The 19,168-nt window shown below is 39.6% G+C and overlaps 1 protein-coding gene across 5 annotated transcripts in view; it reads left to right on the forward strand.

Moving 5' to 3' along the window:
- syngap1b (synaptic Ras GTPase activating protein 1b) overlaps positions 1–19,168 on the forward strand; it is a 217,620-nt gene that overhangs the window by 154,987 nt on the left and 43,465 nt on the right. For all 5 annotated transcript variants that reach the window (XM_084727652.1, XM_084727653.1, XM_084727656.1 and 2 more), the window contains exons 5-7: positions 5,027–5,148; positions 15,732–15,885; positions 16,254–16,352. In XM_084727652.1, coding sequence (XP_084583778.1) covers positions 5,027–5,148; positions 15,732–15,885; positions 16,254–16,352 — 375 coding nt within the window. The remainder of the gene's footprint in view (positions 1–5,026; positions 5,149–15,731; positions 15,886–16,253; positions 16,353–19,168) is intronic.

Raw genomic sequence — 19,168 nt, forward strand, 5'->3', positions numbered from 1 at the left:
GCCACAAATACTAACCAATAAACAAATACTTATCAGTGCACTGTGGTGTTGTGGTGTTGGAGCATTGCCTACAGTAGATGGCGGTTGGTACACCCCCAGTTTGGAGAAGTAGAGAGGAGTACTGGAGTAGGAAGCTAAGCAATGGACTGCTGTGGACAGGGACAGCCTCAACAAGGCAATATTAGTTTAAGTTTACACTATATTTAGAATATTTTTACATTTTCCAACAGGAATCCACTGTTATATGAGCCAAATCTCGCTCTCTCCAAAGTAACTCGTTTGGCAAAATCAGCCATTTTTTCTTGCAGAACATGGGCGTTTCTTATCTACCGCTGCTTCGATTGGTTAGTTTGTGCGTGTTATTGTGTGACTTTGGTGTTTTAAAGGGTTAGTTAGGTTTCATCAGTTTAAAAAAAAAAAAAAATAGCATACACCTACACTTATATTGTTTTTTTGAGTTACGCCTTATTTTAGGTGTCTAAAATAAAACTTGCTGCTGACTCTGTCCACAGCAGTACATGGCTTAACTTCCCACGCCAGCGCTCCTGCTGCTTCTCCAATCTGGGGCCGTGTTGACCACCATCTACTGTAGGTAATACACTGACTACTGATAAGTACCTCATACAACCCCACAAAATATCCCTGTAAGAGCAAAACCTGGGGAGCAAACGTCTCTTCACTCGCTGTCATTCCTTAAGTACTGCAAAATAAAAATAAACTCTTACATGGGAAAGTCCTCCATTAAAAATGTCACAGTGAAAGTTTGTAAGTAGCCTATTATTGGCCGCAAAAATTCACTTACATTGTCAAAAGTAACATTACTTATAATGCAGGAAAATGGTCCTTGTGAGTGTTGCACTGCTATGCACTGTATTATAGGGCTACAACTAACAAGTATGTTCATTATCAATTAATCTGCTAAATATTTTGATGAATTGTTTTGTCCATAAAGAGCCAAACAACAGTCCAAAACCCAAAGATATTCATTTTTACTTTCTTGTATTACATATTAAAGCATCATATCCTCATGTTAAGAAGCCGGAACCAACAATACTTTGGCATTTTTGCTTCATAAAACGACTGAAAAAGGTATCTGAGTAATGCAGATTAATTTACTGTATATGAACTAAACAATAAATCAACTACTTGTTGCAGCTCTACTGCTTTATATTATTACTGATGCTTTAATGTGTAAGTAGCATTTTACTGTTGATGGAGCTAATTTTAACTATTGTATTTACTGTTGGGTAGTTAGAACAAATAATTGATTATTAAATTAATATAAATATTTTCTGGTTTCTTTACTCCTTTATGACAGTCAACTGAATATGTTTGGCTTTTGGGCAAAACAAGACATTTGAGGACGTCATTGTGGGCATTTTTCCCCATTTTCTGACATTTTATGCACCAATCAATAATCAATTAATCAAGAGAATAATCGCTGGATTAATTCACAATGAAAAATAATCGTTAGTTGCAACCCTAAAGCTGTCAAATAAATGTAAAAGGTAGAAGTGTGATAGAAGTATAAATACTGAAACACCACTGGTGTTGATCAGCCCAGAATTTCGTTTCATTCCATGTTTGACAATTAGTGTTTTAAAAATTAATATCTTATTATACACAGCCGCTTAATGTGGACAGTAGCAAATGGGCTGAAACACTAAACGACATCAGGGTTCTCCTTTAACCTGAAATGAACCCAAAGGCGACCAGCAGCAGAGCAAACGTATCTACTGCAGATAAAGTTCCCCCCTTCTCTCTATTCCCTCCCTTTATTGTGTTTTTTTGTGATTCAGGCTTCTCTCTCTCTCACTCTGTATTGAATACTTTTACTTTTAGAGACTTAAAGTGTCAGACGGAGCGGCTAATCAAATCAGATTTAGTCACGCAGGCTATTAGCTGGGAACCAGCAGATGGAGCCAAGTCTTTAGTCATATCCTCAAGACAGGCTTCAAAGCCATTTGACTCATGCCAGATGATGAGGTGTCATTTCCCTCCAGTCATTCTCCCACTGAATAATGCTGTTATGCTATAGGTATATAAATGACATTATTGTGAGTCTTTAGGAAGCACCTGAGAGCTGAATGGGAAAAGCGTCTTTCAGGCAGACTGGTACATCAGTAAGAAAAAACTGATATTTCATGCAGGTTTGAGCTCCAAAGTTACCTTCACAGCTAACATTTCAAGGTTTAGAGTGCCAAAATAGCTTTGACATGTGACAATGGTCTAAAAACATAACAGTGTCATTGTTTAGGTTTTAATATGCATTTAGTGGGGAATGTAACATTTTTTAATGTAGCTGCCTTTGTACAGGAACACACATTGAAAAGTTGCTAATCATGAAATGAAGTGAAATCATCCTGACTTTTTACAAGTTTCTCTCTTGTTGCCCAAAAATTAAGAATTTGTACATTTGATGTTTTGTTTCACTTGGTCCCACTTTGATTGCATCAGTGTGCAGAACATTGCTATAAGACCTTGTCACGGTTAAAGTCATGGTTCAAGTCTGTCCAATGAGGTTTGTGTTTTGGTAGGATGTTCTTGTAAACCTGTCTCTGTCCCAGTACCCACACTTGCAGTCCTGGACACTAAGGTGCACGTTTGCACACCGCCAGATAGTCTTTAAAATACTTCTTGGAAGTGTATCCCACAATTCACCATGGTCTACTGCGCCTCACCAGGCCAGTTAGTGGTAGTGCACCAAGTTTCAGTTTCATAATCACAAGACATGATAACATTCTTGTCCAAACATGCAAAGTTAACATGTAATATTAACAATTTGTTCTTCTTGATGGGACTGATAAGAATAATATTGCATATTATTATATGGCTGGTGGTTAAATACTTGATTCTGATTGGTCAATTTCAGCATTATAAGGTCTGTTATTCCTGTTTAGCAGACTGTTGCTATGAAGAACAGACTGTTGCTATGGAGTTTGGCTCATAGACGCTGCTGGAGCAATGAATGATCATTTTAAGATCCATAAAATCATTTTTAAAACAATATTTTGTATCAAATTTTTTTTTTGTTAGGTAACCATGTAGTAAGTGAGATAATGTGCAGTGGGCAGGTCAGTATATATAGTGGGCCTTGCATCATGTTGTCAGGATCTATTTCGCAATAATGACCTGCTCACTGTTCATTATCCCTTACTTATCTTTATCAAAGATTTTGAGAAATATGTCACATTTTTAAACACAGTAAATATCAAAACCACCACACTGATAACTGTTTAATATGCAGTTGTACCAGAGCTACACAACTCACAGTTGCTGGTTGTCATAGTAACACAACACACTTTCTGGCTCTGGAGTTTTTTTTTTTTGGTTTTTTTTTCAGGAACTCAGCAGTCAGAACAAGAGATTGAAAGATTTGACAGAGCTCATCTCAGCCCTCAGCACAGTCTGACAGGACTAAATCTGAGCTAACAGAACTAAAATCAGACTATTTGACTCACAGCTCCACAGACGGGATTTGGCTGCAGGTGGAAGATGGATCCGTGTCCACATTCGCCATGTCATTGCACGCCCCCACAGATATATGATATATGTGTGATTTGGCTCTCTCATCCCTCACATAGAGAGCTGCAGGAATGAGTCCTCAAACCTAAAAATTAATTAGCATATTTGTGTCTCCAGTTCCCTTGTCTCAAACTTTTTTGATCAGTTTTTGGTTGGATGCCTGAAAAATTGTCTGTGGTTAACACAAGCACATTTTGTTCTACGACATAAAATATGTCAGTATATAGACCACCTGTGAATTTTGAAGCTGTCTGTCTTAAACAAGGCATTTGTTCGCAAGTGGCTAAATGAGACTAGAGAAGTCGGTTGGCCTTTTTACCTCTGGCGATTGCATCGTGTTTTCATATAAAAAATCATAAAAGCGGTGTTCATTTATGAAGATTATGTTGCTGAACAGAATGTACGATTATCATAAAACTTTTTTTTTTGCCATAGAACTTATTTTCTGCACTAATCCAAAAACCAGTGGAAAAATAACTTTGGCTTTTTGTGGAGGGAACCAGAGCAATGCTAACTTTCTAAAAAAATCATCCCTGCAGCATGAGAGCAAGACAAGAAGCTGCCTGCCAGTGCAGTCAGACACAGTAAATATACGCCTATTTTTAAGAAGAAGATGAGAGAAACACATTTAATATATTAGTTTATTTAATTATATACTTAAATGCATATTACTGTATATCGGGGACTGGGAGTCTTGGGGTGCCATGACAAAATATTTCCCTAGATGGAGTGACAGAAGTCAGTCTAACAGAAGTTTGGGAAGCACTGACATAATGCAGTTTAATTTCTTCTTCTGTGCTTAATCCAATTTATTTCTTCAAACAAATAATCCAAGATGGATTGTTCCATGCGCAGTATTCAAATTTGCGTGAGTGACGGCATGTCCTCATTAATGAAGTGTGTCCCAGTGAGCTCTCTTAAGTACGCAAGTAGACACTTGACTCCTCTCAAATACTGCAAGTGTGGGTATTGGGACTGACCCCCAAGTCATGTCAGTGAATAATTTCCTGTTTCAGTGTCTCAGATTGTGTGATTTGATCGTGTAAGGAAGCTCACGTAGGACAAACTGCACCACTCTGTTAGACTTGCACTGCTGAGCTTGTTGGACTGTACAGCACACCACTGCCCACCACAGGATCTGCTGCAGCACTGCAGTTCTCTGTGGCAAGTGGACATGTGTGGGTGTATGATTTCTTGTTGATAATAAATTTACCTTGTGCTCTCCCCCATCATGCATCATGTGTCTCATTTGTGTGTGTCTCCATCTGATTTTGGTGTTACTTAAACGCATCTGACACAAACCACACTGACTCCGTGGGAATCATCTGTCTTTATTTCACTGTCACACGTTCTACACGTCAATCTTCCTCCTCAACCCATCGTTTTCCAAATCACCTCGACCCCTTCTCCTCCTCTGTAACTTCACGCCACGCACATCCTCCCTCTCCTCCTCCATCTGTTTGCCCCTGTTGCTGCTCTCCTCCCCCTCCATCCACTCCAGAGTTTCCTCAGTAGAAGGTTGAAGGGCTCGATCAAGAGGGCTAAGAGTCAGCCCAAACTGGACCGAACCAGCAGTTTCCGCCACATGATCCTCCCCCGCTTCCGCAGTGCCGACCAAGACAGGTCAGTGAGTGAGCATGCATATGTGGATTAATCTGCATGTCTGTTGTTGTCTGTATCAAATAATTAATTTATTTATTAATGTATGAAATGTGTCTAAATGTTATGGCATCACAAACAATTTACTTTCTCACCTACGTATACAATCTGAAGCAGTGGCTCTCGATCAGGTTGATGTTCGAGACTCCGACAAAAGGTAGAAGTTTGAGGTGATATTTCTGAAGTTTGGTGGGAGGTCAGTGCTCTATTAGAGACACGGGCACCTTGTGTCTCTCAGTCGATGGTGCTGCTGTTGGACTTTGAAGCGACCTACCTTGAGACTTGAGACCTTGTGAGGCAGCTAGATTCAGGAGATCACGCGAGAATCTGTTTTCCCAGGTTCAAGTTGGCTGTTTGTGTCTGCGCCAAAAGTAGTGCAGCCAATCAGCATTCTAGGAGAGACTACTACCAGCTACGGGTGTGGTTTTAGGTGTGACGAAAGCAAGATGTGTCCATGGAGGTGACTTGAAATGAGCAAACAACGGCGGCTCCTGAAGAGGTTAGCGTAGATACCGTGATAGCATCAGTTATATCAAAACTGGAGAGTATTTCTTTATTGAAAGAAGAGCAAAGAACAGCACTGAAGGCTTTTATCGACTGAAAAGATGTTTCCGCTCGGACTGGCTTGGACATGAGTTTCATCTGATTGGTTGAAGTTGGCCTGTGTTAGATGTGACAGACAGAAGCTTCATCCAATCACCTGTGAAGTGTTTTTTTGAAAGTTTCTAAGGATGGCTTCTCGGATGGTTCTGTGTCAGATTACCTTGAGATGCAGTCTGAGTTTCATGTTCAGTCACCTGTTTGCCCAAGTCTTGATCTGGAATACTGTTTTCTCAAAAGCCACCACTCCTTAATAGTCGTTCCACGTGATGGCTAGCAAACCTTGCTATCGCTGCTAGACAGCCACATAACTATGGCACAAAGCGACAAAAGAGAGTTTTTTGTTGATTCCAGCTGTATTTTACATATTTTTAAGTGCTTGTCCCTTCTGTTTATTGTCATTATAAGAATGATCACTGAGAGCTGTTTCCTGGCTTTCGTTCTGTCCTGCTTGCTTCAGCATTTTATTTTATTCACCACAGCCACCTGGCAACACCTAGAACTTTTCTCATGACCTTCTCAGAGTTCCCAACCCCCAGGTTGAGAAACAGCATTTAAAGCATCTTTTCCAGTGAATTCTGATGTTGGTTCAGTGGTGCAAAAAGTACTCAGATATTTAAATAAAATTACCAATATAAGTATGTCTAAATCATCCATTACAAGTCAACATCCTGCATTCTAAATCCTACGTAAGTAAAGGTACAGAAGCCTTATCAGCAAAATGCACTTAAAGGGATAGTGTGCGTTTTTTGAAGTGGGGTAGTATAAGGCACTTAACCATTAGAATCTTCTACCTACAGTAGATGGTTGTTGGCAAGCTCCCAGTTTGGAGTAGCAGCAGGAGAGCTGGTGTAGGAAGCTAAGCAATGTGCTACTGTGGACAGGGTCAGCAGAGGCCAAATAACAAAATCAATATCAGTTTAAGTGTATGCTATATTAAGAATTATTCTGCAGCTTTACCTTGCTGTCAGACAATCTTTTCAACAAGCCAAATATCGCTCTCTCCAAAGCCACCAGACACTTTTGGCAAAAATAGTAATTTTACCGCAGGTGTTGCTGGTTGCTAACGTTGCCTGGATCGGTTAGTTTGTTTGTGCAATTGTGCAACTTTAGTGAATACAAACTAACCCTTTCGAACACTGAAGTACTATCTGCAGAGATCCTGCCCTCTGCCTGGGTTTCAAATTAAGTTACTGTGCTCAGGGTGCTTTACCAACTCAAAATATCTGTATTTGACATCCTGGGAACGAGACACAACAATAAGCTAACTTTCTGGTGCATTTACAAATAGTTTGAACAAATCCTGCTGATTCTATCTTTAAAGTATCAAAAGTAGAAGTACTCTTTCTGCAGAGTAATGTCCTGTGATTGCTGTATTATTGTATATGATATTATGTTGTGTAAGATTGCAGCATTTCACCAGTGGATCCTAGGGGTTCGGCCACTTAAAGGTCACAAGATGAATCTGAAGGGTGATGAGATCTATCTATCTATCTATCTATCTATCTATCTATCTATCTATCTATCTATCTATCTATCTATCTATCTATCTATCTATCTATCTGTCTGTCTGTCTGTCTGTCTGTCTGTCTGTCTGTCTGTCTGTCTGTCTGTCTGTCTGTCTGTCTGTCTGTCTGTCTGTCTGTCTCTTTCTTCCCATCTCTATCTGCGTATCTCATCTCCATCCATCACTGTTATAAATTGCTGTTTATTTTACTCTCTCATGTCCCACCGCAGTGTCACTTACAATTAAAACACTCAGCACTGTCGCTGTCTCTCTGTTGGGGCAATGAAAAAATTCCCCTGCTCTCTCCATGGCAACCAGCAGACAGCCATATGGCGGCTGTACAGACCATAATGAGTCAGTGGGAGATTTGCTTAATTATACCTCCTCTGTATCATGTACATGGTTGTAGCAGCTCAAGAGGTTCATTTCTAATTTTAGATGAGAAAATTTCCTCAGAGTGTTGTGTTGGTGAAAATCTTTACAGGAAGGAAGGTTTTAATTTTAATAAGAAAAAGAGAATAAATGAAATAATAACCTATAAGTTTCCAGTGGGCTGTTTAAGAAAATTTATGTTCTCTCCTCTGCAAGTTTGATCTCAGCAAATAACAGTGACATTAATTTGACGTGTTAGCTTGCAGTACGTCTCTCCTCAGTCTGTCAGGCTTGCTAACTGAGCTGCTGGGCATCTCTTGGTCTGTCTGTCCTGTGTCTTGCTCGCTCGTCAGCCACTTCCAGGGCTGTTCTGTGACTCTGTGCTTGACAAAACTATTTATTACGCTTGATAACAGTGTTCTCAATCTGCAGCTTAGAGAAGATAACCACATCGTGCATGAACTTGTGTTTTCACAAGACCAAATTTTTGATTTCAGTATCAGTACCCAGTTTAGTATCGTGATACTGGATACCAAAACAACACTCATGTCCACAAGGGAAATTAACCCTGGACATACAACATGCTGCTGCAAAACCATGACAGCCAGAGTACTAAATGCATTTACAATGACATCTGAAACCTTTTTTTATTATTTCATAAATATGAGGGCAAATTGTCAATCAATGGTTATATTTATTGGGTCAAATGTTGATATATTATGTATTTTAGACCCACCCTGCACAATGCCTGTATATTATTCTATGAATGGTTCCAAAACTAGGCCTTTTACACTAAAACATTACTGCAGAAATGCAGTCACATTTTCTTTTTTTAATGCAGTGGCATTATGGTCACAATGGGCACTGTAATGTTCTCTAAATATACATTGGGAGTCAGTGTGCCTTTTTTACTGGCCATTCTGTCTGACCTCACAGAGTCACCGTAGTTCAGAAATGATTTGTAGCTGGTGCTGTTAGCCCTGTGCGCTTTAGCTGTGAAACATTTTAAAAAGCATGAAAACGAGACTCCAGAATAAATTGTTTATTACAGTGTGGCATGATACATTGAATTAAGCACCAGAAGAAAGCTTGAGTTAAAATGATTCAGCTTAAGCAAAAAGTTTGTGTATAACTTTGCGAGCGTAGAGCAGAGGGACAGAGCCACAGAGACAGCTGCAGAGCTCCAGGGAGCTTTGGAGGGGAGAGCGGAGCTTCTCGACCCATAAACACCAGGAGTCACATCGGATTCTGTTTTGATCCCATGTATTTTAATTTGTGAACGCACAGACATATAGCAAGGAGAGGGCAGGGGAAGAAGAGAGAGAGGAGACTGAAGAAAAATAACAAACGACCAGAGTCTGCCGAGTGCGCTGCACAGCTGACAGACTGCACTGAGCCTCAGTGTTGCACGAGGTGGAAATTCGTTTCAGTTCCTGTGCAAACATACCAACACTGACCAACATCAAGTACTGAACTTTGGGAAATTCTAATACCGGACTGCTTTTAATTTAAATGTATTGAAAAAATACAGAAATTTCAGTATACCGTACAACACTAGCATAAACATATATTTGTATGCCTGTGCATGAAATGAAACTTGCACTTTCCAGCAGCAACCTCTTGTGGAGACCAGTCCAGACAATAAATGAGCATGATGTTACTCCTCATAGGCACACATCATTTAACAACAAGACAGTTATCTTATTACTTAGTCTATCAGTCAGAGTTTAGTAACAGCTCAAGATGAAAAGCAATAGACTGACACTGACTTTGGATTAAATGTTTGATAATTTAAAATTAATTAACTTATTGGACTAATTACCAGGTGGCAGACAGAAAGAAAGCTCGGTGAAAGCTCACCTCATTCTGTTCTGTACAGATCAACTTATTCTTAGACCGACAGATGGTTGGAGGATTGTAGTGGGAGCGCTGGGCTGTCAGGTGTGACTGTGAAGCACTGGCAAATGGTTTACATGGCTCACAGGTCAGGTTGGAGGGCACCTCAACAGGATTTAGCTCCTCTATGTCACCAGGGGGCCTGTAACTTTGCACAGCTTTGGTGGCTAACTATTACATTATTGTTTACAGTTTGACAAATGATATCAATCACATTTTGGTTTAGTTAAGATGAACTCATGGCAACACTGAAACCACAGAATCCCTGCTAAACAAATTCCTGAACTTCTTCCATTAAATAGCTTTCGTTATTGACAGCCTTCATTCAGTGGAGGCACATTTCTGATAGAGTGTTACGTGGAACATCATCAGTCTGGAGGTCGGCCATTTTGGAGGCACTGAACATAAAGAACGCATCTGAACTCGCAACTGTTTCTGATTATTTGCTGCCTTCAAATGGGGTTTGTGCTTACCGTGTTCATTCTTCTCCCTGTACTCTGAACCCTTCTTGTGGTATTCATGACTTCATTAGTGGAAATTATATGAAAGCTCAGAGTTCACTCATCGTGTGCACGACTTTCCATGTGGTGATTAGAAGTTCAGAGGTTCCATTTGAAGCCAGAAAGAGTTGCTCAAAATGATCGATTTTGGTCAATAAGCTTCATTAACAGGGTTGTTTTATTTGTCTGTGATCATTATTTTGATCCCAAAACTTGTACTGGTAGACTAGTAGATTTGAAATTTTATTAAAATATTTGATACAGTAGTTAAATGCAGAGATCAGTTAATCATCAGGCTTCTAAACCTTTGTAACCTTTAAGATCATCAGCTGTGCACTGGCTCGGTTAAACAGTGAGGTAGTTCCCTATGATGATGGAGCCAGGTCATATACGTCCTCACTATACGTCTGTTAACGTTAGCTTCTCCAAATATCGCGGCCAATTTCCTTTTCTGCTCAACAAGTTCTTCTTTGTAAGTTTTAGCAGCTTCCACGTTTTCCTGAACTTTTCCATTTCAAACATCCTAAAATCAGTTTAAATTTAATATTCAGTGTGCAGTTTATTCTGGCATTTACATCCCGGTGTCTCCATCATGGCCGTTCATCCAGGTCACTGACCAAATCGTGACGTGGGTGCAAACACTCTACACAGAGTATCTGCCTGTCCACATACTGCTTGCCCAAACCCTCAACCCGGTTTTTATTTCTTTTGCACAAACACTGAAAAATCTTAAGTTTGACAATCAGAATTCCCTAAAACCCAAAGTGATATCTTCAAAATCGTCTCTTTTTTTCAACAACAATGGAAAACCAGTGGAAACCATTCGTCTCATGGGATGAAGAAAAGCAGCAAATCATCACTAGTGAGAAGCTGGAAGTGGAGAAAAAAAATGAGTTTAACGATTAACAGATTGCCAGAATAATTGCCAGTTAATTTTCTGTCGATCAACAAATAAATTCAATCGACCAGTTGAATAGTTTTAGCTTTAATTTTGTCCGTTCGGTTGAGTAAAGCTCACACTCAGTCAACAGCTATAGTCAAGACAAACTTAAACTTCCAGTATGAACAAGGTCATCCTGATAATCTAAACACGGGGCAAAAGTGCACTCAGGAGAGCGCTCAAATCTTTTCAGAGCCAGGTGTCTGCCAAGGTGCATTTCCACATGATTTATTCATTTGGGCAGGTTGTGGATGTCTGTTATCCCCGGCTGGTCTGAGGAGACACAGGACGGACAAAAAAGTCAAGAGCCTTGTGAAGTCGAGGTCGTTTTCACAGCTCCTGGTTTACTCGGGATATTTTCTGTCAGGGATGTTGGCGAACATCTGCAGCTTTGTTCATTATTTTTCTCTTTTTTTTTTTTATCTTTGTTTATCCAGGGAAGGTTTGCTGAGAACACATACCCTTTTTGAGCTTGGACTGAAATTCGTGCAGCCATAAATGTGCCTCTAAGCTCCCAAACAGGCTCTAAAACTTGCAATAAATATTATTTTTGCGATTTTATTGCAATAATTACTTTCTTTTACAATACTATAGGTCACCCTATCATACAGATTGTAACTGTACATAAAGTATATTTTCAGTGTCCAGTGGTGCCCTAAATGTGATTTCAAGCATTTTCTGTCCCGCGAAGTGTAATGTTCTGTGTATCTTAATTATTGATTAACTGCTTTTTCAACTGACAAGCAGAGGTGATGTCTTCAAATCGCTTTTCCCATCCGATACGTAAAGATATTCAATTTGCAGTCATATAAAGCAGAAACAAAGAAGTCAGGGATAGATGCTAACCATTTTAAGCACTGGCACCACGGGCCACCAAGACCATATTTTTGATGGCCAAAGTAAATTTTTGGTGGCCCAAATCACTGTGTCATATTCTGGCCACTTACTGTTAAAACTCTTGCTTTCGTTCTTTCTTAACTTTTCATTGTTGTTTCCTGTTTTTCATTGTCCACCTTTTGTGCGTCTTGTTCCTCTGTTGAATTTGTTTGCAGCTTCAGTAGGTTTAGTAAACTAAGACTAGTTTAGTAAAGTTTAACAAGTTTATTGAACAGAGGAAGTTGCGTGTTACAGCTCTTGTGGCTGTCAGCTGTGCTGTCTGTTAACTTGCCTCTTGATGTTCACTTTACTTCCATGGATTTCTTCAATAATGAACAATGGCAGTTGAAGTTTTAGAGCTACAGTGTCAGTCAAAAGTTTGGACACATCCTCTCATTTAATGTTTTTTCTTCTTATTATTGTAAATTAAGGACATCAGGGCTAGAAAATATGGAATCATATGGAATGTAGAGAGCAAAAAATGTGACAACAAAGCAAAATGTGTTTTATATTTAGATTCTTAAAAAGCAGCAAAACTCTTCCACCCTGTCTTCTGCACTTAATAATATACAAATTGCAGAAGTGTGAGGGTCTTATTGTTTTTAATTGTTGACCCATAGTCTTCTCCTACGTATCTGCTGAGCTGCAAGCGTGCAAAAGTGTTTTGCTCTTTGAAGTTTTAGATTCTTTAAAGTTTCCACCGTTTGCTTTGATGACGGTCTTGCACACTGTTGGTATAATTAGAACCATTTCATTAAAATAAAACACCGAGCAGCGTGTCCAAACTCCTGGCTGGGACTGTATGTTCAGTGCCTGAAGTGTAGTGTCTAAATTCACTTCACTAGCCCTGACATGTTGGTAGCTAATGACTGAAGTTATGGTTTGATTGTTTAGACCAACCATTCCCAAATCCAACCACTTTGGAATCTGAAAAGGCTGGAAAGGCTCATCCACTTTAATCACAACTTTTGAAATGAGACTAAATGTACCAGTGACAAGATATAAGATATGTTCTGTGTTAATGTGACAGCCACGTCATCAAATACGGCTTTTGTCCAAAGGAGCCTTCAAAATCAACACACTATGAAATAGTTTTACAATGAATTAAAACAGTGGAAAGCAGACGCAGCAAATGTTTGACCTTTTTGCTTGATTACAATGGCTTCAAAATTGTTGCAGATTCATTTTCTGTCAATTGCATTCATGACTAATCGCTTCAACTCTTCTTACATAGTTGATTAGTTCAGTTCAATGTTTTTGTGTAGCGTTGGCTGCCACAAAACAGCATCTTCTCAGTATCACAAAGTTTTGATTGTTTTTTCTTTCTTGTAGTTTTTTTTCTCTCAGTTGTGTGGTTCTTCAGTGGTGATGCCTTTAAGTGTGCGTTTGTGTGTTGGTTGTCTTTTCATGTTTGACTCTTCCTGCTCTTAAACTCCCCACTGAGACCTTCCTTAGACCTTCTTTTACCTCCAGCACTCTTGCTCGCTTCTCAATCCCTCTATCCCCGCCCCGACCCTCACACATCCTCCTTCCCTCTAATCCGCGCTCTCACTTTCTTCCTCTCCAAAGGATCCTCTGTTTACATAATCAACGTGATTTCCTCTGAGAGGTCTTCTCTCTCGATCCCCCCGCCCCTCACCCCTTCCTCGCGCAGTCTCTTCTTCTCTCACATCCTCCGTTGACCTCCCCCACTCTTTCTTTCTCTCTTCTCTGTATTCCCCTCAATCTGACTCACTCCTTTGGGTCTATTTTTATCTCTCTCTCTCTCTCTCTCTCTCTCTCTCTCTCTGTGTTTTTCTCCCCCACGGTTCCCTACATGTAATCAGTTCTCTGCTGATGAACGTTATGATTGAACGTAGAGGAGAAGCTGAGAGTCGGATGCTGCACGGAGGATATACAGCATCTTCTCTGTCTTTCCTTTTTCCTCATCTCCACCTCTCCTTTTCTTCTCTGGGGGGCTTCGTCACGTCTGACCGTCCCTCCTCGCTCGCTGGTTAGACTACCTGTGTCATCATACGTCTGTCTTAGTGACCGTCTGTTCAGCTAGTCTGCGATTTTACGTGCAAACATCTGTGTGTGGGAGGAAGTGTGTAGGTGAGCATGATGGACAGGCTTCAGTGGAAACCCTGTTCACTTGTTAATGCGAGCCCTTTGCATATGTGTGTCAGGATTAATGATATTATTAAGAATCATCTTAAATATTCTGTGTAGAGTTTAAAATGTTTTGCCTGGAGTGAAATACCAGATATATCTGTACAGACAGCTAAAAAATTAAACAAAACTCTAATGCGTTGTGAAAGAATATCCTTTAGATTGTGCGTAATAGCTGACATGATACAAAAAAGTCAAACATGCTCATGAATATGAGCCAGTTTGGTGTCCAATCAACTGGATTTTCCTAAAAATTCAACTAATGGACCATGTGGTATTAAAAGTTTCATCAGTCTGTCCACTTAACAGCTGCCTGTTAAATAATTCAGAGTAGATCATTTCAAAATTTTCATTATTTTTCTATGCCTGAAGTGTAGTGTCTACTCTGAGTCACTTTTTCCTCTCAGTGATGAAAAGTCAGTGGCTTTAACTAACTAATAATTACTTTCTGTTGACAGACAAAACAGCTAAAATGCTGAAAAGTCAGTAACATTGTAAAGTCACTACCAATAGAGGTGCACAGAGACATAATTATCTGTATCTGTATCTGTTCAGTCACCAAAATAATCTGTCTCTGTATCTGTATTTGGATAGAAGGACAGAAGTGGGCGTGATTTATACCTGCGGTGACGTTAAATCGAGCAAATGTTATATATTCTAGCCTAATAATTATGTGCAATGTTTTTATTGTGCCTTCAAAGCACCAAATTAATTTATTACAGGCATAAAATTAAGATATATATTTCCAGATCCAGATCTCAGTATTAATTGGTTACAACAATAAGGATTCATTTAGACTAAGACTTGGTCTACTCGGAGTTTAGCAAAACAAGATTAGTATAGAAGAGGGAGGAAAACCGCTAACTTTCACCTGCTCTGTACTCTAATATACACCAAAACAAAATGTTACATTGTTTGCAAGCTAGTTAAAAAGTTAATTAGCCTGGTTAGCCTACTCATGACGGCTCAGCAGAGAAGCTCTAAGTTCTCCTCCTTTGAGAAAAACCTGTTGGCCAAATTATGAACTGAAGTGAAAGAAGAAGAGACTCGTCATAATACTCAGCTGGGTTGAATCTGTCCATTTACTTTGTTTGAGGAAAAAAAAGCAGCTGTTTCAAAAGTTAAACTTTTAATTTAGAGTTTTGGTGCAACAGAATTAGTCTAGGTTTAGGGTTTAGGTTTAGGTTTCTAATTTTTAAGATATTTTAAAAGTTTGGGGCAACATAATTTATAGTTAAACCATTTAATCAGGTTTAAAAATTATTCCTTGTTGCAGCCCAGCCTAAGAGTAGGCTGTGACCCAGCTATTTTAATATGTATAAGAATCATATATGTTTTCAGCATTTTACTATAAAATAGCCATCTGAATAAGGGCTTTTTAACTTTTTCATACTAAAGGGCACCTTCACTACACTTGTTTGAACCTCTGAGCACTTTGGACTTTTTCTCTTTTAATAGATATTGGGGATGTGTTCATAGCCCTTTTATTATCATAGCTCAACATATTGTGCAGCACTTATACACCTGTTTGTTAGTACACAAGGATTAATATCAAAAGAAAATAGTTAGGTTCAGTACAGCCCCTGAGGTTTAGAATTAGCATGTAATTTTCATCCATGAACAAACAGAAATGTGAAGCGTAACACCACCTTCAATAAAACTGCCTCCCCTCTCCACATCTAACCACAACTATCACTCCTCCCAGGACCCGTTTGATGCAGAGCTTCAAAGAGTCCCACTCCCATGAGTCCTTGCTGTCTCCCAGCAGCGCCGCCGAGGCGCTGGACCTCACCCTGGACGAGGACGCCATCATCAAACCTGTGCACTCGAGCATCCTGGGACAAGAGTACTGCTTTGAGGTGAGGACTGAGCGGCGCGGTGTGGACAAAGCGACAGCACTCTCACACACTAAGTGCAGAGTACAGAGCAGTAAATAGCACCAGAAATGTTGTTCCAGCCTGACAAGTGACAGTGATGTGAAAGAGACTGATGTGATTTGAAACTTTTTTTACATGTGAAAAAATGAAAGAGACAAGGACACTGAAATGAGTCCTAGTTCCAACATAATTTTCTGCAGGAGTCTGTCAGCTTTTTCCATCACCTTTCCATTAGTGGAACATGACAGAGGTTGAGAGTGAATGCAAGACATTGTTTTGGCGCCTTAGTTGCAGTCTCCATAGTTACTAATGGCTGTGGTTGTTGAATTTACCATTGGCTATAACCTCAGGTGACTACGGCATCGGGAACCAAGTGCTTTGCGTGTCGCTCAGCTGCAGAGAGAGACAAATGGATCGAGAACCTGCAGAGAGCTGTCAAGCCCAACAAGGTGAGGGGAGAGAAAGGGATGCGGTAGAGGAAGAAAAAAAAGGATGATCCCTCTGTCTGTGTGTCTCTCTCTCTCCTCCCCGTCTCCCGTTGTTGTCTGTTTTCAATAAGAGCGCACCGCTTCATTTCTCTGTGTGAACTCCATCCTCGTGTCTGTGTGTGTCTGTGTGGAACAATTTAGTCGCTTCTCCAAGCAAATATTAAAGCTGCACGAGGTAATGTTACAGGGCGGAGGATCCAAACTGCTGTTTCGAAAAACTTTGATATCCACAAATCAGGTAATGTGATGTCAATAAATTACACACAGCAGGCTGATGTTTACCAACCCAGCGTGTCTGTGACGCTTCACACTAAAGGGACAAGACGCAAAAAGATCTGGGTCCTTTCTCACCATGAGCCTCATGCAAGAATTACTTGTACAAAAAGATTTGTTCTTAAGTGCCACGTCAGAGTAATTTAAGAGGTTTGTGGTATTCATCAATTTTCTCATCTTAAAACGAAATTTACAAACCATTCAGACCGGTCATAACAGTCTTGTTAGAGTGATGTGTCTTTCTTCAGGTTAAGGTTCAGGTTATATTCAAATATGATGCAGAAATTAAAGCTACTACCAGGAGCTTTCATTTTTATTGATTTTGGAGGCTCCTGAGGAGAAAAGCTGTGGAGTTTTAACCACCGTGAGCCCAAGACAGTGAACATCAAACATCACATAACATCAGAAATAGAAATGATCTAAAGAAAAATCTCCTGCTTTCTTTTAACTGTGTTTAATGTAACATTTCCTGGTAAAATGTAAACACAGGCTCTTCAGATCTGCTGTAAATCATTTCATCTAATTTTAAAGAGAATCTGACCTGCCTTATAGAACATTTAACTTAAATAAAATGTATCTAAAACAAACTTGAAGCAAAAGTAGATGTGTGCACTCAGTAGCATGCAGATTTCCACCAGGCAACAGATGGTGAAGCACCTACTGCAATGCTGTCACAACTGGCAAGTTTTTTTTTTCTATAGTATATTATAATGTACATTTTTTAAAATCTAGATGTGTTAAAGGTGCTTAAGTGTTAAAATAACCTTAATTCATGCGTTACTAATATTTAGTAAACATCATTTATTATAATTTCATTGTTTGTTAACCAGTAAAATAACATAAGTTTTATTAACTATCAATCTATTATTTATTAATGATGCTTATTAAAAAGTGTTGCTCTCCCTTTTCTTTAATATGCATAGAATAGTGTAATGATATTGTAACCAAGCGTCATGTTTAGATATTTTGAATGGGCCAAAATAACATTTATACTGCATATAAAAAAAGCTGCGTGGGATTAACATAAGGAAGGTTTGTCTGTAAAGAGGAAACTGCTGGGTACGCTTAGAACCCAGTTTAATTTAGATGCCTTGGCGTGAGAGGTCAAGGGACCTCTTTGAAAATGGCTGTGCCAGTTTTTTCCTCACTATAATTTAGCCTAAATTGAGTGTAATTTACCCTCCTTCCCAACAAGCTGGATGCCTTAGTTCATCTAGTTACATATGATACCAGTAACTTTAATCTGTCTTTAAAAATGATACCAGTATCTTCAGTCTGTCTTTAAAACTGAGCCTAAGAAAGATGGACAGATGTGACACTCACACACGCACCACCAAACACATGATCCCCTCCAGGGTCACGCCTGCCGGAGATAATTAAAATTCATTGTCATCATCATCATCATCATCACCATCATCATCCTCATTATTATGGTTTGCCAATTTACTGAGAGGGTTTTAAGATTTTATGATTGTGTTGGTCTGTTTCAGCACAGGAACTTTTTTTCAGTCCAGTTGTAAAATTCTCTCAGCTGCCTCGGGGTCGTCGTGCAGGTCGACGTCCACTGTGATCCTCTGTTGCTCCTGACAGTGAAACATCACCGACTGCAGGCTACAGTATCATCCCGTCTAATATCTCTGTGACTGTCACGTCCCCTTGACCAACTCGTTTTAATAGTTTAGCCTTATGTTGAATCATTCCCTCTTTATTTCTGTCACAGTATTAGAGCTGCCCTGACAACACACTCTGATACACAGCTGTAATACGAATATTTTCTCTTTTTTTGCTGAGATAAGGGAGTTTGTAGAATCCATTTTAAAACACTTATAAGAACAGCCTTCACAGATAAGAACAGGAGATTGTTCTTGCATGAGGCCCAATGTCAGTATGTCCATATCTGACACCGGATTAAACTTAATGAGTGCAGATCGGATCCTCGTCTTTTTGCAGCTTTGTTGTTTGATTTAAGATGATATGACGGTGTATTTTCGCACAAAAAACCTTACAAGTGCAGCTTTAAGGTGCTGTGATTTTATTTCCATCCTCAGTCACAGCTTTAAAAAAAAAACAATGAATGTCAGCCTTTCATATCAGCTCTGAGTAAAACCAATATCCTAATTTTCACCCAGATTTCATAGTTCTGTAAAATTGTCCCATATCTCCCCTCTGTGTTATTAAAAAAAGTGAACAGGCGTGCAAGATATAGAGCTTTGAAGGCAACCAGGGACTTGGAGTTATTAAGCCAGACTGAGATGAGTTGAATGCCTCGTCCAGATGCTCAGGCCGCGGGGGTCCTGGCTGAGTCATGGAGTTCCAAGGACTCCGCACGGGGGCTCTCTCCAAAATCGTCCCCCTCCTACCCCACAACAACACGCACTGTGCATCTCAGACCAGATGCATCAACAGAGATAAGACTCACTGCAGAGACGAGGATTATCATTATGCTTCTTAACTTTTCTGGAGCTTTTTTAATTCCCTCTTTGAGCTTTGATTGTTTTGTTGTT

Source organism: Lutjanus erythropterus, chromosome 9 (assembly GCF_056507025.1).
Source record: "Lutjanus erythropterus isolate fLutEry1 chromosome 9, fLutEry1.hap2, whole genome shotgun sequence".
In the NCBI taxonomy this organism is placed as follows: domain Eukaryota; kingdom Metazoa; phylum Chordata; class Actinopteri; order Lutjaniformes; family Lutjanidae; genus Lutjanus; species Lutjanus erythropterus.